This window comes from Phyllostomus discolor, chromosome 13 (genome assembly GCF_004126475.2).
Source record: "Phyllostomus discolor isolate MPI-MPIP mPhyDis1 chromosome 13, mPhyDis1.pri.v3, whole genome shotgun sequence".
NCBI lineage: Eukaryota > Metazoa > Chordata > Mammalia > Chiroptera > Phyllostomidae > Phyllostomus > Phyllostomus discolor.
The window spans coordinates 1,648,602-1,671,750 of record NC_040915.2 but is presented as its reverse complement, the minus strand read 5'-3'; the positions used below and the strand labels follow the sequence as shown (position 1 = coordinate 1,671,750).

Genomic DNA, 23,149 nt, shown 5'->3' with positions numbered 1-23,149 from the left:
GCCCAGGAACGAGCACCTAGGGCAGTCCAGTCTCTGCGTCCCTGAGTCTCCACCTCGGGATCAGTCTTTCTCTAGTCCTGCCGCCCTCCAGGTCGGCACCCTCTCTGCTTCTGCCGCTGTGGACACCTCTCTCGAGTCTCTGTGTAGATATAGAGATCTTTGCCGTTTTCACTGTCTCTCCCTTTGCTAATTGTTTTCAAACTCCTCAGCCCCTCTCCTGAGCATCACCTCTCTCTCTGTCTTGCCCACACCCTGTTTCTCTGGTTTGTCTCTACTTCCCTCTCCCTGCCCCTTCTCTCCTGATGCAGTCCCTCCCTCTGCTCTGGGCTGCCCCGGTGCCCAGCCTGCAACCCCACACCCCCTCTTCCTCCCCAAGTCTTGAAGGAGTGGCTGCCTCCTCACCTGCCTGTTGGGCCCATCCAATCACTGCCTGACCACCAGAGCCCCTTCATCGGGGAGGATCACACTCTGGATAAGGGAAGGTGCTCTATCGGAGGGTCCAGGGACTGGGGCCAAGAGCTCGTATTCCCAGAGCACCAAGTTCTTTTGTCCGCTTAAATCCCTCACTGGGGGCAGGCAGGGGAAGGAGGAGAAAATGCATTCCTCCTCAGACCCCTGCTCAGAACCCCCCCAAGGGAGGGGGGCCAATGGGGGCCAGAGCAGGGCCTTCCTGGCATCTCAGCCTGTGGGTGGTACCCAAGGGCCTGTTTCCAGAAAACTAAAAAACTAAAAGACACAAGTGCCTTCTAGCCCCTTCTGGATACCCTGATTCTCAGCATACACCAGACACCCCCTCAGGACGACCAGAACCTGCAGCACACCGGGGTGAGTCTCCAGCACACCTAACTTTCCTCCTCCAAGTGCCACCTCTGTATGCACCCAGAGCCCCAGGGCTCCATGGCCTTCCAAGGGTGCCCAGGTTTGCAGAACACCCTGACTCTCAGAAGCACCTGAATCCTGGGTATATGCTGAGTCCCTGGGGCCCTGGGACTGTGCAAGAGACAGCAGTCAGGACACGCTGACACCCACAGTCCTCTGCTCACTGAGGTTCCCTTCACCCAGGAAGTACATTCTGACATCCCTGGCACATCCTGAGATCCCATGACTCTGGGATCCTCTAGGACACACTGACCCCCAGAATATTCCACCTGTACTGGGAGGTCCCCCTGCCCTCACCATGAAGTTCTGAGCTCTCGGGACACACCCAATGAGGACACCCTAACCCCCTTGGAACACACTGCACCCACACAACAGTCTGATCCCCAAGGTCATACTAACCTTCACATACATCCTTTAAAAGCACCCTGACAAGTTAAGACAGAAAACCATCATAACCCTCTAGGATCTTAGGCTTACAAGACGGTCCATGGACCAAAATCATCGGAAACATGTAACAGCTTGTCAGGACACAGAACCTCTGCCCCACCACCGTCCTCCTGAGTCAGGATCTGCATTGCCACGGGATTCCCAAGAGAACTGAAGGTATAGTTGTCTTCTTGAACTCAGGCTGCTAAAAAAAAGAAAAAAAAAAAAGAAACCCAAAACAAACAAACAAAATGGAACGTTGGGTGGCTTAAACAATAGACATTTGTTTCTCACAGTTCTGGAGGCTGGGAAGTTCAAGGCTGAGGGTTAGCCCAGTCAGTTCCTGCAGAGACCTCTTCCTGGGTTGCTGACAGGGTCTTCTGTCCATACAGGGCACATGGCAACCTGCTCTGCTGTCTCCTCCTCTTCTCACAGGGACACTAATCCTATCACTTGGCCCCACCCTCCTGACCCCATCTAGCCGGACTCCCCTCCCAAAGGACCCCACCCCCAAACACCAGTACAGCAGGACTAGGGCTTCAACTCACGGACTGTGGAGCAGCCCAAACATTTCAATCCTTAATGACACTAAAGCTGAGAAGCACTGATCCAAGGCCCTCCCCCTCCGCACACCCCAAAATGTCCTGTGACTTCCTAGAGCAACCTGAGCTCCATGACTGCCATGACCTCCAGGGACCCAGTAACACGCAAACACTGGAATCCAACACACCCTAATGCCTCAAGTTACTCTAACCCTGCAGGGGAATCCTGACCCACCTTCCAGGACACCTAATTTCCCAGGACATTTCGACAAGGACATTGCCCTTGCTCCCTGAGGACACCGAGATACCATAACTTTGACCTGACATCCCAGAATATCACAATCCCTCAGGTGGCTGGGGGGTTTACAGGCATCTGTTCCTCCAGGGCATCCTAACTCCCACCCCCACACAGAGCCTGACCCAGGAACCTCCTGTCCTCTAAGAAGCAGAGTGGTGTGGTGGGGAGAGCATAGGTTCTAGGGCCAGAGGGCCACGGCCTCAGTCCATCTCACTGGCCGTGTGGTCCTGAGTACCTCACTTAATACGTCGGTGCTGTGGCTTTGCCAGCGGGGATGCCTAGCCCAGTGGACTCTCTACTGGAGGCTACGCTGCATAAAGTCACTATAAAGGCTAAACTGTGGACCCATTGTCCCCTGGGGAAACAGGTTCCTGTGAGCCTCTGGACACAATATTTTCATCAACTGGTCAATACATAACCTTGGTGCACACGTGTTTCCATCTAAAGATACCTTACTTAATACACATTGTTAATTCGTCAACACCAAGCTCACAGACCTCAACTTCATAACTCACGCCTGAACAAAGCTCACCACCAGCTCTTGTATTTCCCCCACAAGGTTCATCATGGCCTTGCTGTACGTAGGAACACCAGACGGCACTTCAGTTCAGCTTTTATGCATTTTAAGCAGCAAAATCACCCCCAAAGCAAAACAATGGCACTAAATAGAAAGCAATAAGACACCTGTATACAGTGTGAGAGCTGAGACAAGAAGGCAGAGGAGTTACCTTGTTCGGCCTCACGTAGGAATGCGGCAACTCAAGTGTGTCACCTTCTGGGGCATGCACACGGCTCCAAATAACCACAGATGTGCCGAAGAGCATCGCAAACAACTACTGACTTGGGGGAGACAAATACATTTCAGTGAGTAGGTGAATTTGCAAATACGGCATCCACACATAACGAGGGTCGCCATACCGACCTGATGAAGTAATGACTGAGAATTAAAGAGAGCATTCGGGAGCATTATACCCTGAAGTAGTAAGCATGGGTGAAATGTCACTTTGCCATCATTATTACTGTTACCAGGGTTCCGAGGGGGCTGCAGCCCTCGGAGTCCTTCTGACCCCCGAGGGCACAGAGGACGCATCTGCTCCCGAGGGCTCGTGGCCCTTCAACAGATTTCCAGTTCATTACCTTATGATCAGCATGGTATCCTGAACCCCCAGTGACGCCACAGCCCTGGGGGTTCAGGATACCAGGATGTGCAGACCCGCAGAGATTTGGGGAGCTCTGACCCTGTAAGGAACTCCCTGACCAACAAGGATCCAGACGCTCCAGAGCATCCTGCCCTTCAGCCCATTCAGAACCCATGGCTGGTGCTAATCTCGCATAGGGCGTGCTGACACTGAAAGCCGCTCAAGCCCAGAAGCCCGCCCAGGAGGCGTGCTGCTCACACAGCTGACCCACAGCACAGTTTGATCAGGGAAAGATACATCTTGCTCTCCCAGGCCACCCTGGCCGTCCAATGTGCCCTGGCTCATCAGGACTTCTGATCCCAGGGCACTGGACCTGTTAGTACTCTCTGATGCTCTCAGCCCTGGACTTCTCAGCAGGCCCCTGAGCACTGCCACCTCCCCTGCCCCCAGCACAGGCAGCCCAAACAGCGCTGACCCCACAGAACCTCCTGAAGACTTAGGGTGATTATTCTGATCCTCAGGAAACCCTGGCCGTTCGAGGAAACCATTCCCTGCCAGTCACAGATGCTGCCATGTTCCTCCAACTGCCCAAACATCTCGACTCCCTGGACACTGCCCCTCCTGCCTGGCGTCCTCTACTCCTCCAAGACCCTCTGATTCCTAAGAACATTCTGCCTGTACAGGGATGCCCGGCACTCCACTCCACGACAGGTGCACTCAAGTCTCTCCAAATTCCAGGACCACCAGGTCTCTGGGTAACTCCGATTGCCTGAGAAGAGCTGAATTTCACATGCAGATCCCAGCAGGACACGCTAACCTGCCCCAAAAGCTCTGACAGCTCTGGGCTCCCAGGCTTCCCAGGAGCCTCTGAACCATCAGTCAGCCCAACCCCCGAGACATCCCGATTCTGTGAAAACAGTTTGATCTTCCAGGACACCCTGACCTCAAAGTTAATGTTGTTGTAAGGACACTTCAAGAATGTTCTGACATCATAAAAATCCTGAGGCCAGAACTCCCTACCTCCCATGATGCTGTCTCTCTAACCTCTGCCTTCCCAAAACTCTGCAAGTCTCCCAGATTCCGAGGCTGTTAACTTCCAGGCATTTGATCCTATGTGATATCTTGGAGTCCTGCAAACACCACCCCTGCTCGCTCAGGGTATTCTGACCACTTAGAACGTCTTAATCCCGCAGAACACTTGGAAACCACAGAGGCACCCTCACCATCCCCAGACCCAGTGAGGCCCCAAGACAGCACTCTGACTGTGTGAGCACTCCCTGAGGGCCAAGAAAATAAGGGCCCTGTGAGGGCTCATAAGCCCCCCTGTGCAACATAGACACTAGTTTACTCTGAGCCTACGAACTGCCTTCTAGGTTTTTCAGCCTTAGAGGGTCCCAAGACACTCGGGCTCCCAGGACATTCTAGCCATCCACAGTTACTGAGGCCCCCAGTATATAGTACACCTGATAGCTCAGGACATTCCACCCGAAGAAGGGCACCCTGCCTGCTGGGTCCACTCTGACCTTGCAGAAAACACTGATCACACAAAATATGCTAAACATCCAATAAACTCCATCCCTTTAGGATGCTCTGATCCTAGCAGAACACTGTCTGGGCCGACAGTCTGAGTTCAAGTTCTGGAAGCAGCCCTTGTGTGTGACCAGGGGCAAGTTTTTAAATCACTTTATGCGTCACCTTCCTCACTTGTGAAATGAGTACTAGAACATTCCTTCGGTGTTCCAGGCCAGCAAAAACAATACGTGTCCAGCCCAGGGGTGGGCCTGGTCTCAGGACACAGGGTAATAAATAGAGCCAGGTTCAAGACTGGGGGCAGAAGCCAGTCTGACTTAACAGTGAGACCTTCACTGTTAAGTGAAACTAATATGGAAACTTCATACTGAGATTCGAGAACACAGAGTGGGTTTGGGGCTCAGTGGGGAGGGGTCAAGGCGGCTCATCCTTTAATAAAGCTTCTAGAAAAACTAGAGTCAAATGTCCTCTTTATCCTGGGTCGGAAGTGACCTAGAATGGTCTGAATGGCATTTATTGAAAATGTCCTCCTCTCCTCACTGCTCTGAAGTGTCTTCTGTTATAGATTACGGATTTGGGCACAGATCTGTGCCTCTGTTCTTATTTTGCTCCGTTTACACTTCCTGTTTATGCTGGCACCAGCACTGCTTGTCTCGGTCACTGTGGCTTTGTAGGTTTTTTGCATCGGGTAGGGCATGTCTTATCGCCTTGTCTTCCTTTGTCATAAGTATCTTGATTAATCTTGGCTCTTGGAATTTCCGTAGGAATTTTACAACCAGCTTGCTAAACTCCATAAAAACAAGCTGGGGTTTTGATCGGCAATACATTGAATCACTGTACTAAAGAAACATATTTCTTTTAAATAAATGTTTATTCACTCTCACAGTGGATGAGTCTAATGGCGCAGGGAAAAACGCTGTGTTCAAGCAGGCTTTGGACAGCAGGTCGTTCCGGAGTTTCCAGAGCTCATTAGCAGATACAGGGACTAAAGAATGTGTTTATCTTTTGCCTTTGTACTTAAAAAATCTCAAGCAAATAACCTTTGGGCCATACTTTCCTTCAGAAATATTTCTTCTGTCTTGAAATATTTTTGTGGCCATTTCTTGATTTTTGGCATTGTAAATACCTGACTTTTTCTGTCTTCCTGAAGACTGTTTTCTTTTTCCTTAAAGTCCAATAATTAACCAACCCATATCCAGGGTCCAATTTCTGCATAATTTCCCCTAAAATTCGATCTACTGATTCCTGACAATCTACTGGAATGCAAATATTGTCCAGACCTTCTTAAAATGAAAATAATGAGAAAAGAATGGCAATGGTGCAAACATAATACTCTCCCTTCCTTCCATCATACTCACCAAACAGCAAGAAACAAATGAAGACATTCAGTGATGCACAAATACATACATTTTTAAATTATTTAAGATGGAGCATTCACACTTCCTGGTTTCAAAACTTATTGAAAGCTCCAGCAATCAAAACTGTGGTACTGCCATGTAAACCAATTAAACAGAGTAGAGAATCCAGAAATAAATTCTCACGTGTAGGGTCAAATGATTTTCAGTAATAGTGCCAAGACCATTCTATGAGGAAAGGACAGTTTTTTAAACAAATGGCTTTGGGGAAACCAAATATCCATATGCAAAAGAATGAAGTTTTATACTTACCTTACATGGTATACGAAAATTGATGAAATATGGATTGTAAACCTAAACGTAAGAGTTAAAAGTATCACTCGGTGCCCTGGCCCGCTGCCGTGCAGCCTTCTGTCAGTAGTGTCTGCAGTACCGGTCACGCCCACCCGATGGCGCCAGTGGTCCGACTGCCCCCAGCTCGGTGATCACTCCTGTGCAGCAAGCATCTCACACACTCGCCCTGTCCACATGGTGCCCGTGCTTTCCTCAGACCCTCCTATCGTGCCCCCCCCCACCCCGCCACCTCCCAGGATTGTGCAGACAGCCTTTGTGCCACTCCACCGGCAGCAGCCGTCCCAGCTCCAGCCACAGCCCGGTGCTCAAGAAGTTCAGTGCAGAAACCAGGGTCCAGCGTCCATCCAAGTCCAAGTGCCCAACATGCAGCAGAAGATGGAGTGGAAACAGGGGCGAGTCTGCACCCTTCCATTCCCAGACCCGGTCTGTGTGGTGCAGGCGAAGAGGCACGAAGCCAGGGCCATGCCCACAGGGAAGCAGAAACTGCAGTGTGTACGGGGCCACCTCCATCCAGGACTCCAGCTCCCTGGCTTCCCACCACGTCAGCCCCCAACCCGGGGAGTGGCTGGGGGAAGAAGTGGGAAGGAGGAAGCTGCTGTCAGGCCCCAGCCTCTGCCGTCCTCTGCCGCCCCCACCCCTGTCCCAAACCCAGGAGACCCTGCCATGTGCGTTTGTTTCCCTCTTACTTAGCTGGAAGATTGAAATGGTCCCCCACCCCTCCCCACGTTCATAACAGCTTCCTACCTTGTGCTCTTCCCCAGTGGTCTCTGGCATTCCTTCGTGTCCGGCCCTGATCTGTGGGCCTTCATTTCTTCAGGAAGCTCCCCCAGGAAGTGCGACCCCCCACCCGACACACACACACACAGTGTTCTGCAGGGCAGGATCCTGTGTGAGGGCTGGCACGTGGCTGCTGGCACATGCTTCCATCGCCACTAATCATTTCACATCTTGCCATGGGCTAATGGACTCTTGGACCCTTAAAAAAAGAGTTAATACTATAAAACTTCTAGCAGGAAATACAAGAGGAATGCTCCATTATATTGGATTTGGCAATGATTTCTTGGATATAATACCAAAAGCACAAGCAACAACCTCCTCGGTCCCCGATAAACTGGACTTTATCAAAATGAAAATCTTTTTTATGTCAAAGACAGTATCAAGATAGTGAAAAGACAACTCACAGAATGGGAGAAAAATCTGTAAATCATTTATCTGATAAGTGATTTATCTCATGCTGGTGGCACCCAGCATGAGCTACAAAGCTAGTAACAGATGGCTTCTGTATGTGCTGGGCTTGGAGGTGCCCAGGAGAGGCCAAGATGCAGACTGAGGCTGGCTGCCACCAATGCAGGGCCTGGGGCCACTATGCAAGTGTACGGGGCATCTGGGGCCAGATGCTGCTTGTTTGGGGTTTATAAATTGTTGAGTTTAGAAAAGTCTACAGCATGAGCTACAACAGGCCATGTGTATGGGAAAGCCATTGGACAGGCTTGGGTGGGCCCCAAAGTTGAGTGGTGTGGGGTCTCTGGGAATCACTAGGGTAGAGAAACAGTGTTAGCCAGACGGGTGGAGATTGAGCTGTGACACAGTCTGGTGACTCGGGGGCTCAGCAAAGGAACAACGGCCTCTGCCAGCACTTCTGTCTTGGAGAAAGCTGGTCCTTTCAGCCCTTACCCCAAAGCCAGACAATTCAGTTCCTCCCTGTATGTCCCTGATGTGCCTTTCAAGCCGCTGCTCCAGCGCTGGAGCTCAGAGCCAGTCAGTGCAGGTAAGTCCTTGCATTGGTCCTTTAAGAGGAATGCCTGGGACACCAGAAATCCTCTGTCTCACTCACCCACAATCCCCACTGGTTTTCACAGCCCAAAATTATAAGGACTTCTCTTCCTGGCCCCTGGAACCTGGACTGAGGCTGTGGGATTGGAACTCCTTGCTCCTCAGGAGGACCTCCATAGCTGAGATATCCCCCCAATTTTTAACTGCCACATGTGGGGGTGTGATCAGCCCATTCAGTGTCTCCCTGCTCCTCCCATCATTCACACCATGGTTTCTGCTTTCTATCCTTAGTTATAGGAACTCTGTTCAGGTAGATTTCAGGAAGTTCCCAACAATAATGGTTCTGTAGTTTAGTTGTAATTTTGGAGTGGTTGTGGTAGGATACGAGGACCACATTTACTTTGCCATCTTGACTGAAAGCTCCTATTATTCTTCCATTGATTTTTAAAATATATATATAAATATATTTTATTGATTGTGCTATTACATTTGTCGCATTTCCCCCCTTTATTCCCCTCCACCCCGCACACCCCCTCCCATCTGCATTCCCCACCTTTAGTTCATGTCCATGGGTCATACATATAAGTTCCTTAGTTTCTATATTTCCTATACTATTCTTAACTTCCCCCTGTCTATTTTCTATCTACCATTTATGCTACTTATTCTCTATAACTTTTCCCCCTCTCTCCCCCTCCCACTCCACCAGTAATAACCATGTGATCTCCATTTCTGAGATTCTGTTCCTGTTCTAGTTGTTTGCTTAGTTTCCTTGTGTGTGTGGGTTTTTTTAGGTTCAGTTGTTAATAGCTATGAATTTGTTGTCATTTTAGTGTTCATAGTTTTTATCTTCTTTTTCTTAGATAAGTCCCTTTAATATTTCATATAATAAGGGCTGGGTGATGATGAACTCCCTTAACTTGACCTTATCTGGGAAGCACTTTATCTGCCCTTCCATTCTAAATGAGAGCTTTGCTGGATAGACCAATCTTGGATGTAGGTCCTTGCCTTTCATGACTTTGAGTACTTCTTTCCAGCCCCTTCTTGCCTGTAAGGTTTCATTTGAGAAATCAGCTGATAGTCTTATGGGAACTCCTTTGCAGGTAACTGTCTCCTTTTCTCTTGCTGCTTTTAAGATTCTCTCCTTCTCTTTAATCTTGGGTAATGTAATTATGATGTGCCTTGGTGTGTTCCTCCTTGGGTCCAACTTCTTTGGGGCCCTCTGAGCTTCCTGGACTTCTTGAAAATCTATTTCCTTCACCAGATTGGGGAAGTTCTCCTTCATTATTTGATCAAATAAGTTTTCAATTTCTTGCCCTTCCTCTTCTTTTTCTGGCACTCCCATGATTCAGATGTTGGAGCATTTAAAGATGTCCTGGAGGTTCCTAAGTGTTTCCTAATTTTCTTGAATTCGTGTTTCTTCATTCTGTTCCGGTTGAATGTTTCTTTTTTCCTTATGCTCCAAGTCCTTTATTTGAGTCCTGGTTTTCTTCCTGTCACTGTTGACTCCCTGTAGATTTTTCTTTATTTCACATAATGTGACCTTCATTGCTGCCTGTGTTTTTTTTTTTTTATGCTGTTGAAGTACCTAGTGAGTTCCTGGAGAATCCAGATTACCAGTGTTTTAAACTGTGTATCTGATAGGTTGGCATTCTCTTTCTTGCTTAGTTGTATTTTTTTCTGGAGCTTTGAAGTCTTCTTTTATTTGGGGCATTTTTGTTGTTGTTGTCTCAGCACACCTGTCATGTAGTAAGGGGTGGAGCCTTAGATGTCCACCAGAGCAGGGCAACCCACTTAGCTGCACTGTGATGCTATATGTGAGGGAGGGTCTGAGGGGGAACAATGCTGCTTGCTCCACTCTGCCAGTTTTCAGTCGCTTCCCCTCCTTTCCACAATCAAATTGGTCCTTTCTGGTGCTGATTCCCAGTACATGGGTTTCTGTGCATTCTAGACCCTGTGGGTCTCTCCAAAGAACTCTCCTGTGAAGCTGGGAGTTTCTCCTGCTGCTGCCTCAACACCCCACAGGTGTTTTCAGTCAGAGTTTTGAGGCTTTATTTCCAGGTACTGGAACGCTGGGTTGAGTGGTCTGTCTTGCTCCCCAGTTGTTCCTCCTGGCTTATCTACACATGAATGTTGGACCACCCAGTCCACCAGTCACTGCCATGCCTAGCATCTTCTCCACCTGCTACCCATCTCCACCCCTCCTACCGGTCTGGATGAATGTTTCTTCTTTAATTCCTTGGTTATCGGACTTCATACAGTTCAATTTTCTGTCAGTTCTGGTTGTTTTTAATTTTGTTGTTGTCCTTCCTTTGGTTGTGTGAGGAGGCCCAGTGTGTCTGACCTCCATCTTGGCCAGAAGTCCCCGAGACTTTTTCTTATACAAACTACTTTTACATTGTTTTTTATTTTTATAACTGCTATGATCTATGAATTTTTCTATTATAAAATATTCCCATGTTGTGATTTATGCTTATATTTGGCTTAATTACTGTTTTATCTATAAATATGAATGCAACCATTTTTCTCTAATTTCTGCCTTTACCTAACATATCTTTGCCCAATTTCATATTTGTGGGGTTTTTTTTCAGATTTTATTTATTATTTATTTTTAGAGAGGGGAGGGAGGGAGGGGGGAGAGAGAGAGAGAGTGAGAGAAACATCAATGTGTGATTGCTGGGGGTCACGGCCTGCAACCCAGGCATGTACCCTGACTGGGAATTGAACCTGTGACACTTTGGTTCACAGCCCACGTTCAATCCACTGAGCTACGCCAGCCAGGGCTCATATTTGTATTTTTTTAATGTGGGATTTTAAAATTCATCTTTTAAAAAATATGCTTTGAATAATTTTTGTTTTAAATAGTATTCTTTGAATGACACACAAATAGAAACTAATACACACCCAACTTCCAGCCCACAGATACCATGTATTTGGATAATCACTGCACACCCCACACTCAGTGTTCCCTCCCTACCCCTTGTCCACAGGCCAGCACCTCCAGGCAGTGCCTCCAGTTTCCAATGTCAGGGACATAGTAACTATGACAAATTAAAACACAGAATTGAGGTTCTGCTATTAGTCATTACTTCTTAGCATACATTAACAATCAAACCTTGTATTTGATTTTTTGTTTTGTTTTGGTTTTGGTTCTTTTTTAAAACCTTGTGTTTGAAAGAAGGAGTTCAGGGTTTTGGGGGGGGGGGTTGTTGTTGTTGTTTTTTTAAAGATTTTATTTATTTATTTATTTTAGAGAGGAAAGGGAAGGAGATAGGGAGAGAAACATCAATGTGCAGTTGCTGGGAGTCATGGCCTGCAACCCAGATAATGTACCCTGGCTGGGAATCGAACCTGCGACACTTTGGTTCGCAGCCCGTGCTCAATCCACTGAGCTACGCCAGCCAGGGGCTGAGTTCAGGGTTTTGACAGCTTAGGATCACACAAATGGGAGTCAGTGCAGGGAACAGGGTACACAGAACAGAGGGTACACAGGGTACACAGGCTGTAAATCTCTGTGGGCCAGTATCTTCACTGGCTTCCCATTTTTCATTAGATAAATTCAGGATACAGATCAGGGGACCAGGTACATTTTGTCTGTGACATGGGCATGAGGTGTACTTGAGGCAGTGAGAAGTAACAAGTCTAAGCCCTAAGCTGACACCAAGATATTGGTGTCTGAACAAAACAGGAACACAGAAAGTTAGTGTGTGAGCCTCTGATGAGGAGCTGTGGGAAATCCACCCTAGGGATGCCCAAACAAGGCAGCTATTGCTGTCCTGGTCCCCCATGAAAGGCCTGATCTCCAGGGACAGAAGATCTGTTTATTTGCCCCTACTCAACAAAGCCAGGAAAGCCACAGTGTCAAACTCTCATGCCTCCTCCAGTGAGAAAAGGTTCCCGAATCCTCAGCCCTAGCTGAAACTTTCCCATCATCCAGGGTCAAACAAGGAGCCAGTGGGGATGATGATCCATGAGAGCATCTGACAGCACCCGAGAGTTGCCAGGTAAGAACTGGGAAAGCAGGTGAGGGCAAGGCTACCTCCCACCCACATGCACAGATTCACACAGGAAAAAACAGACACAGTGAATCCCTTTGAATCTAACCAAGTTCAAAGGGGGAACATCTCTTGATTGGACAGGTACAGGACTTTTTCCTGTCAGGATGTGGTGCCCATTGCAGAACAGAGCAAGCACATTTCTGAGACAGAAGCAGAAAAGCAAGCCATGGGAAAGGAAGGAGATAACTAAGGTTAGTGGCGCTAAGACCAGTGACTTCAGCTCCTCAAATCCATCCCAGAAGCATAGTTGAGAGCCACTCTCCATGTCCACAAAAGAGGCTACTCTGTTAGACAGTCAAGAGCCCCAATTCTGCCTCTAACCTCCACCTTTTCTCCAGCTGCTTCCCCATGTTCATCCACTGTGGTCACAATAAAGGTATTTCAGAGGGAGACTCCATGCATGTCACAGGGAGCCCCACCAAGGGGAGTCAGTTCGGCCCAGGATCCAGGCACAAACAGCCTCAGGGTTAATGTGCAGGAGTACGACCTCTCACTGCTACAGATATGGCAGATGTTTCAGAGACAGTCACACACTAACAAGGCTCACAAGAGGTTAATGCATGAAACTACACATCTACAGAAGTTACATAAAATAATATCATTGCCAAAGGGACTAGGAAGAGCACTCTCTCACTGTAAGGATGCTATCTGGAAGGTTAAACTAAAATTAAGAGGTGTGTGGTGGCTATCCAATCACAGTAGATGAATTTAGTACATGACCTACTACTCAGTATGGAATCTCAGCTTGTCGGGGTTTAAACCGTGAAATGATGGTATTTTTTCTTGTAACTGATCTTCTGTTGCTAGCTCTCATAAAAATGCCCTGGCCAGATTCCACCATTTTAAGCCATTGTATATTATAAAAACCACTCTTAGTGATTCAGTGGTCAAGAACATTCTAAAACGTCAATTGCTTGTGTCCCACTCTCCCACAGTGTTTTGGTGGGGAGGGGGTGAATGATGGTAGACATGGTCTCAGTCTCAGGCACCTCTTCCCCTGCACTCTTCTAGAATCAGCTCTTCCTGAGTTGGGGCAAGAAAGAGAGAGAGGAGATCCAGAAGGTATTACTGTTCTTGACCGCTTAAGGAAGCTGCCCTTTCTCTCTTGGTGTTGGCTGCTTTTCTGGCTGTCACAGAACATGGCAGGGACATTCAAGCTGGCTCCCTATGGGCTCATCACTGTGAGCTTCTCACCGAGGGCTCCCCAAGGACCCCCACGTGGTCTCAGGGGTGGGAGAGCCAGCACTCACTCAGCCTCTGTAACTCTGGAAAGCCTCACCCAAATGCAGTTCATTCTGCTGTGTCTTATCAATAGCATCTCCTTTCCTGGGAGGCACCACTTCACCTTCAGTATTGCAAAGATGTCCCAAGTCAGGTGCCTTCCACGAGCTCCAGCCAGCATACCGGAACCCCACACACTTTGTGATGACAAACAGCAAGTGCACAGGGCCCTTCCCTCCGTTCCACTCTCAGCTCTACCACCTCTATCCATTTTTTCTGCCCAGGAAACAAGGGCCATCAACAAGCCCATTAGCTAAGCAGACTTCTCCGACTCAGAAAATCAAATGACAGTCTCCCGCCATGTGAGCATCTCAGTTTTTTGGAGGAATTTTCTGGGTGCTTCCCTCTCTCAGATGGACACTAGAAAGCCCACTTTTCTCTCCTAAAGGCATTTGTTTGGAGAGCAGGACCAATAAAATGGTGCTGGTCCAGTCAAGATAGCATGAAGTATATAAAACAAATGGAGTCATTCATGTCAACCAAGATGGCCGTCAGCCAACCATGATACTTTGGATCAAGAGGGAAACTACCTAAGTCACCCTAGATGCATTTGGCAAGGGGTCACATGCAAGACATCTGCAGACATGATTGGAACAGCCATGTCTGCAGAGTGGGACCACCCACAGATAGGCTCCTGGGCCAACTCCACACTTGGCATTAGGGGTGTCAAGACATTTATCAAAAAGATCCAAAATGGGGGAGTACACCTCTCTCAAGGTGTAACTGAGCAGGTTCAGACCACTGCCAAGACAGCCAAGCCACACACACCAGAGTGTTGCTCCATGCCACGCTGTTCTCCCTTGGCATTGGCTGCTGGAGGCTCTGCCCTGCTGGACTGAAGATCCATCTGCCCACTGCCCACCTGGCTCCAGAGATTTCCCTTGCAAGATGCCGACACCTCCCTTGCCCACCTTGCTGTCTCCTGGACCCACCAAATGAGACTCAGGGACTTGGGTTCGTTATTCCCCACTGATTGCTGTGTCTGTGTTACAATTCTCTTAGATTGTTAAGAGTGTGAGTAGGATATTAATGTCTGTTGATGTTCCACTTTGAGTGAACCTGCATTCAATATGAGCTGAGTGAACAGCACAGTTACTGTGTGTGACTCTCGTCTGTTCCTTGGTGCCGGACTGCTCAGCAGGCAGCTCGCCAAGCAGTTGCCTGGCTGACTTATAGGAAAGACTGCATCACGAACATAATGTGCATGACAGTGTGGTGAGACGGCACAGTCTTCCATCACAATTGCTGCCCTGTCACCTCTCAGCCCCTCACCACAGTGACTTGTGGTTGGGGGCATTGTTGGCTGAGTTCCTGGGAGCACTAACTGCTCCTGGGAACTAACTGTTCCCAGTAAACACTGGTGGGAAGCGGCTAACCTTAATGCTGGCAGCTCTCTTAGAAGGATTTGGAGTTACTTAGAGCTTAGTGACCTTTTTTTGGCTTTATGCACAGTTCTCAGATAACAGGGGGAAAAACACTGCTATCCTGCTATACCTCTTTCACATTTATTTTAAATAAATGGTAGTTAATCAAAATATGGAGGTAAAACTGGGAGGAATTTTTAAAAAACAGCATTTTAATTGTTTTAGGACTGTAAATGTTATGGATCCTATCAATCTAATTCATCATTTTCAACCAGTGTGCCACAAGAATTCTTTGTTTGTTTGTTTTGTTTGTTTGTTTGTTTTAGAAAGAGAGAGGAAAGGAGAGACGGACAGACAGACATCAATTTGTTGTTCAACTTACTTATGCACTCAGTAGTTATTCATGTATACGCCCTGACTGGGGGGTCAAATTTGCAACCTTGACATATTGGGACACTCTAACCACCTGAACAACCTGGCCAGAGCTTGTAAAAAAAAATTTAATATATTTTATTGATTATGCTATTACAGTTGTCCCATTTTCTCCCCTTCACTCCCCTCCACCCTATACACCCTCTCCCACCCATATCCCCCCCTTTAGTCATGTCCATATGTCATACTTATTAGTTCTTTAGTTTCTACATTTCTCATACTATTCTTACCCTCCCCCTGTGTATTTTCAACCTACAATCTATGCTACTTATTCTCTGTACCTTTTCCCCCTCTCTCCTCCTCCCACTCCCCTGTTGCTAACCCTCCATGTGATCTCCATTTCTGTGGATCTGTTCCTGTTCTAGTTGTTTGCTTAGTTTCTTTTGGTTTTACTTTAGGTGTGGTTGTTAGTAATTGTGAGTTTGCTGTCCTTTTACTATACATGTTTTTTCTTTATCTTCTTTTCTTAGATAAGTCCCTTGAACATTTCATAAAATAAGGGCTTGGTGAAGATGAACTCCTTTAACTTGACCTTATCTGAGAAGCACTTTATCTGCCCTTCCATTCTAAATGAAAGCTTTGCTGGATACAGTAATCTGGGATATAGGACCTTGTCTTTCATGACTTGGAATACTTCTTTCCAGCCCCTTCCTGTCTGTAAGATCTCTTTTGAGAAATCAGCTGACAGTCTGATGGGAACTCTTTTGTAGGTTACTGTCCCCTTATCTCTTGCTGCTTCTAGAATTCTCTCCTTCATTTTTACCTTAGCTAATGTAATTATGATGTGCCTTGGTGTGTTTCTTCTTGGGTCCAACTTCTTTGGGGCTCTCTGAGCTTCCTAGACTTCCTGGAAGTCTATTTCCTTTGCCAGAATGAGGAAGTTCTCCTTTATTATGTGTTCAAATACGTGTTTAATCTGTTGCTTTTCCTCTTCCCCTTCTGGTACCCCTATAATTAGGATGTTGAAATGTTTAAAGATGTCCTGGAGGTTCCTAAGCTTCTCCTCATTTTTTCTGAATTCTTATTTCTCCATTCTTTCCTGTTTGGTTGGTTTTTTTCTTCCTTCTTGTCCACTCTATTGTTTTGAGTCCCAGTTTCCTTCCCTTCACTATTGGTTCTCCGTGCATCTTCCTTCATCTCTTTTATGGTAACCTGCATTTTTTCATCTAATTTGAGCCCAAAATCAACCAGTTCTGTGAGCTTCCTAATCACCAGTATTTTGAACTGTGCATCTGATAGATTGGCTATCTCTTGGTCGCTCAAAAGGATGAGTCCTGGGGCATTGATCTGTTCTTCTGTTTGAGACATGTCTCTCTCTCTCTCTCTCTTTTTTTTTGGTCTGGTCACTCCTGTTATGGTGAGAGGCGGAGCCTTAGGTGTTCACCGGGGCTGGGCACCCCAGTCACTAGATTGTGACGTTGTATGTTGGGGGGGGCGGTCGGGGTGGGGCGGGGGGGAGGGAACAATGGCAGTATCTCCGTTCCCCTGAGACCTCAGTTTCTTCTCTGGGATCCTGGGTTTTGAGCTCTGCCCTGGTCCACAATCGCCGCCTCACTGGGTCCACCAGCTGCCGCTTGTGTACTCAGGGTCCACCCGCTGCCATCTTGTGTGCCCCAGATGCCTTATGCACTCCCAGTTGCCTTATGCGCCCAGTTCTCTCTGTTCTCCACAAGCCGTGTGCACCGAGAACGGTGCCTGGCTGCTCCTCTCTGTCCCTCCTACCCGTCTGGATGAACGGGTCTACTTCAACTTATTGGCTGTCTGACTTCCACTCAGATAAATTCTCTATCAGTTCTGGATGTTATTCTGCCTCTAAATTGTTGTTGTTCTAATCTTGGTTGTGTGTGGAGGTATGGTGCGTCCACCTATGCCTCCACCTGGCTGGAAGTCCCGAGCTTGTAAGAATTTTTAAAACATGCAATCCTTGACTATTTAGCCAGGGACACTGACTTCTTTCCCCAAACTGTCAAATAAAATAATGACAACAGCCAACACAACAATACCCATCTAGTGTGAATGAATCACAATTATACCTATCTTTTTGTTGGATCACCAAATAATATATTTTTGGTGTGCCACAGAATTTTAGTAATAAGTTTATGTGTTAATGTGTCATCATCTCATGTTTCTGAGTCTCAGTTTCTTTCTCCGATTCCCCTCACCACTGTCTCATAGAAGATGGACAGAATTCATTCATAGGATAAAAAGAAATAATGTATGTAAACATACTTTGTACATACAGATATTCACTAAATGTTAGTGAAATCTCAATTAAGCTGGATGTAATCAAAAATAACATATTAAATTTATACAAATTCACTGGCTATTTCAGTAAAACTACCTTTAGAGAATCATCTAATTGTAAATTAATTCTCAAACAATGATAAAAATAGTGTCACAAAATCTTTTTTAAAACGTGACATATTATTACCATCTCATCTAATTTTATATTTGAAGTAATATTCATTAAAAAATAAACTTTGGATCCACTATCATTAAGGAAATTACAAGTCCAGTTAGTGAAATTGCTCCTTTTACTTTTCACCACATTTCCTCTGCTACAGACATGGACAGAGACAACCAGACTGGAGTCACAGAATTTCTTCTTCTGGGACTCTCTAATCAGCCGGGGAAGGAACAGGTTCCTTTCGGCTCGTTCCTATGTATGTACCTGCTCACCATCATCGGGAACCTTCTCATCATCTTGGCCATTAGCTGTGACAGTCATCTCCACACACCCATGTACTTCTTCCTGGCCAACCTCTCCTGTGTGGACATCTGCTTTTCATCAGTCACCATGCCCAAGATGCTGGTGAACCACATGGTGGGAAGCAAGTCTATCTCTTACGTGGAATGTATGACCCAGATCTACTTCTTCATCACTTTCATCAACATGGATGGGTTCCTCCTGAGTGTGATGGCCTACGACCGTTACAATGCCATCTGCTGCCCACTCCAATACAACATGATCATGAGGCCCCAACTCTGTGTCCTTCTGGTGGCAGTGTCTTGGGTCATTACAAACCTGCATGCTCTCCTTCACACTCTTCTCATGGTTCGGCTCACATTCTGTTCCAACAATGTTGTCCACCACTTCTTCTGTGACCCCTATGCAATTCTAAAGCTGTCCTGCTCTGACACCTTTGTCAATGACATGATGGTCTTCACTGTGGGTGGGCTGATATTTCTGACACCATTTTCATGTATAATCATTTCCTATGCTTACATTCTCTCTAATGTACTAAAGCTGCCAACTGCCCATGGACTAAGGAAAGCCCTGTCCACATGTGGATCCCACCTCACTGTGGTCTCCCTCTTTTATGGGGCAATCCTGGGGGTCTATATGCACCCTTCATCCTCCTACTCAGTACGGGACATGGTGGCCACTATCATCTTCACCGTGCTGACCCCCCTCGTCAATCCCTTCATCTATAGCTTGAGAAATCGTGACGTGAAGGAAGCCTTAAGGAAACTAATTATTGTTAGGAGAATTGTTTTGTCAAGATCCTAGTATTAGAAAATTTTAGAGCTAAAAAAGCAATTGGAAGTCAAACACTTCTTTTTCAAAAGAGAAACTGAGGCCCAGATAGATGTGAAATTATTCCATGACCATTTCTGTAATTCATGGTCATGACCTTATTTTAAAAGGAGGCTGACAGGTGCTCTGAAGTCATAAATTCGTTCATTTGACACCTATATAAAGGGCTGATCCTATGGCCCCCAATATGCAGATGAAAACTAGGCCAAGACTTAAGGGAAATAGATCCAAAGTGACACCTGGAAGCATTTTTTAAGGATGAGCATAGCAATGTTACATGGTACTGGCCACCACTACAGTGTGGGACTTGCAAATGACTGAGCAATGGACTTGTTAGAGGCAGCTGCTCTATGTGCTCTCCCACATGAAAAGTGAGGAAGCCTGTTGAGAGTGGTGTGAGTTCGAGAGTTCAGACACAGGAAAGGCAGAAAGCAGCATATGTATGCCAACTAGAGGCACACGTGTCCATGAAGTTTCACAGATCTCACGCCAATGATCTTCCTGTGCATAATAAAATATACCTGACAGTACTAAATTATTTCAATATGTCAAAGACTATCTTTGTATTACATTACTTAAGTCTCTTACTCCTTATGAGGTAATATGACAAATATTTCCATTGTAGAAGATGAGAAAATTGGGTCATAGAGAAATTAACTTGTCCAAGTCCATAAAACTATTAACTATAGAAACCAGAATGGTCCTGACCATTTTCTTTTGAGGTATTTGATTTTCTTTTTTACTTCTTATTGTTAATTTTATTATTTTTAAGTTGCATATGGTAACTTGAAAATATTGCTCCTTTTGGGGGCATATAGTTCTATGAGCTTTAAGACATTTATAGATTTGTATAACCAACATAGGTGTCAGGACAAAGAACAGTTCCATAAACTTACAGTCAAGATAGTGAAGTAGGTAAACCTTGTGCTTGCCCCCTCCCGTGGTCACATCAAAATTACAGCTAGGTTATAGAATAACCACCCTTCAGAAAAAGCTGAAGACTAACTGAAAGATACTCCTGTAACTAAGGATGTAAAGAGGAAGCCACACTGAGACTGGTAGAAGGGGAAGAACCAGCAAAATGAGCTGATTCCACATCCATGTGTGGTGATTAAGAACAGGGAGGGATGTTTTGGCTCTGGAGGAACTGGCTGAGGAGTGAAAGTCCCAGATTAGAGCCCCAGTGCTAGAAAAGAACATCCCCACAAATTCTGGCTGAGAGGATTGTCAGGGACTCCATCGGGTGAGAGATGGAGTGATGCTGTAGACCCAGGTGTCCTCTTAAAGGGTCTGAACACAGGCTCACTCAGTCACAAAACCTTGCCTTAATCTCCAGCAAAGGGACAGTTGCTTGAAAACCACATAGGGAATATAGGGAGAATTGAATTATCTGGCTTCAGTGTAAGGGATGAGGTCCAGCTCTTTCTTGGACTGGTATGCTGGCACAAGTCATCGTTTCATTGCTGAGTCCTTCCTCCACATAGCCAGCTGGTGCACACCCAGTCTGAGTTTCCACTATCCTGGCCAGCATTATGCCCTACTACGGTGATTCTCTGAGACCACAGCCAACCCACTAGCATGCTTTCAGTGGCTATTATACAGCATTATGGCTTCAATATGCCCTGTACCATGGCTAAGTCGCTTCAAGCCCAGATGTTTTAGAATGGGGCCTCAGTTCTCAGCATAGCATGTGCCAGGTGCCTTGAAGCCCAGTACAGGGAGCTATCAAATGCAGATCATTTTTTAGATCCTATCGAGTGGCTCTGGGCCAGGTACAGGTAGCAGCAGACCTCGGCCTGCACTCAGCTCCTCCTAAAAGACCCCAGAACTAACATAGCAGAGCACCACCCTACCAGTTCCATCAATTACATCAAAAGAGTGTACTTGTAAGATACGAGAACTCTGCTAAAGCCTGTCCCAACCCATGACATCAGCTCTTACTCAACAGCTCATCAGCTATAGTTATATCCAGGATTCATTGCCAGACAGTCTGAAGGTCAATCTCACCTGATTATGTGCCAACAACAATCAAGGTTCAACTGTGACAGGAGTGCCCACACAACCCACACAAGAGCCATCTCTGGAGCACCTGGCTCAGGTGACCAGGGTGACTGTACTACTGGGCATCACAGGACACATAGTAGTACATAAGACCACCCTGTCAAGAGGGGGGACTTACTTAGCAGATATATCCAATACACAGGGGGAAAAAAACCCCACAGGATGGCAACCAAAAGTGAAAAGACAAAGAAACATGTACCAAATAAAAGAACAGAAGAAACCTCCAGAAAAAGAACTAAACAAAATGAAGGCAATCAAACTACCAGTTGCAGAGTTCAAAACACTGGTTACAAGAATGCTCAATAAACTTATGGAGAAAAATAGTTGAATTCAGTGAGAACTCACACAAAGAGATAGAAACCATAAAAATATCAGTCAGGAATAAAGAACACAATAACTGAAATAAAGAATACATTAAATGGAATCAACAGCAGATTGGGTGAAGCAGGGGGTTGGGTGAACAATTTGGAGAAAGGGTAGGTGAAAATACCCAGAAGAGATTGGCATGAAATATTCAAAGTGATGAAAAGCAAGACCTACAACCAAAATTACTCTTCCCACAAAGCTATCATTTGGAATTGAAGGATATATAAAGAACTTCCAGCCCTGGCTGGCATAGCTCAGTGGATTGAGCGTGGGCTGCGAACCAAAGTGTCACAGGTTCGATTCCCAGTCAGGCCACATACCTGGGTTGCAGGCCATGGCCCCCAGCAACCGCACATTGATCTCTCTCTCTCTCTCTCTCCCTCCCTCTCTCTCTCTCTCTCTCTCTCTCTCTCTCTCTCTCTCTCTCTCTCTCTCTTTCTCCCTCCCTTCCCTCTCTAAAAATAAATAAATGAAATCTTTAAAAAATTAAAAAAAAGAGCTTCCCAGACAAAAAAAGAAAGAAAGATAAAGAGAAAACTAAAGGAGTTCATACCCTCAAAACCGACATTATAAGAAGTGTGAAAGAATTTTTTTAAAAAAGATAAAGAAGAAAAAATATAAATAAGAAAATATGGTAAAAAAAAATACTCTACTGACAAAGGCAAACACATGATAAAAGCAGTGGTTCACCAACTATAAAGCTAGTACAAAAGCGAAAAGGCAAAAGCAGAATGATCATTTGTAATTATTAGAGAAAATTAACTGATACACAAAAACACATGCATGAAAGAAGCAAAAACTAATGACAAAAACAAATGTAAAGAGAGTGAGAATATGGTGGTGTTTATAGAACATGTTCAAACTTAATCATCAACTTAAAATGTACTGCTATAAACATAGTTTGGCATATATGAAGCACATTGTAACCACAAACCAAAAATCTACAAGAGATATAAAAAAAAATAAAGAGAAAGGAATCCAGTCACAACAATTCAGAAAGTCACCAATGTACAAGAGAAGAGAGCAAGAGAATAAGAAAGGAATAGAAAAGAACTCAAAACAAGCAGAAAACAATTAATAAAATGTAATAACTATAGACCTATGAATAATTACTTTAAATGGATTAAATGATCCAATCAAAGGACATATGGTGGCTTAATGAATAAGAAAACAAAGCTATATATATATGTTGCCTACAAGAGATCTTCTTGAGATCTCCACTCTAAAGTCTCCACTAAAATGGGGAGACAAGGAAACTGCCCCCAATCAAAAGGAAAGGAAGAATCCACAGAAAGAGTGCTAAATGAAATACAGGCAAGTAAACTATCACATACTGAGTTTAAAACAATGGTTATAAAGAAGCTCAATGAACTCAGTGAGAATTACCAAAATCTACAGGGAAGCTACAAGGAACTTATTGCAAACTACATCAGCATGAAAAATGACATAGAAACTATCAATAACAGCAAGGGAGGAAAGGAAGAATTCAATTTCTGAATTGAAGAACACAGTAGAAAGACTCAAAAGCGGGCTAGATGAAACAGAGGATCGAATCAGTGAGCTAGAGGACAAGGTAGAAAAAAAATTCCCAGAAAGAGCAAGAAAAGGAAAAAAGACTCAGAAAGAAGGAAGAGGGGTTAAGGGAACTGCAGGATAACATGAAATGTAAAAATATCTGTATAATAGGGATAACAGGAGAAGAGGAGGAGCAAGAGATACAAAAACCTGCTTGAAAAAGTAATGATGGAGAACTTCC

General features: G+C 45.7%; 1 protein-coding gene across 1 annotated transcript; it reads left to right on the top strand.

Annotated features, from left to right (window-relative positions):
- Positions 1–12,087: 12,087 nt before the first annotated feature.
- LOC114510371 (olfactory receptor 1361-like) lies at positions 12,088–18,965 on the top strand. The gene is made up of 2 exons (XM_028528988.2): positions 12,088–12,297; positions 17,993–18,965. The coding sequence occupies exons 1-2, from the start codon at positions 12,264–12,266 to the stop codon at positions 18,937–18,939; spliced, it is 981 nt and encodes a 326-aa protein (XP_028384789.2). The 5' UTR covers positions 12,088–12,263; the 3' UTR covers positions 18,940–18,965.
- The last annotated feature ends 4,184 nt before the right edge of the window (positions 18,966–23,149 follow it).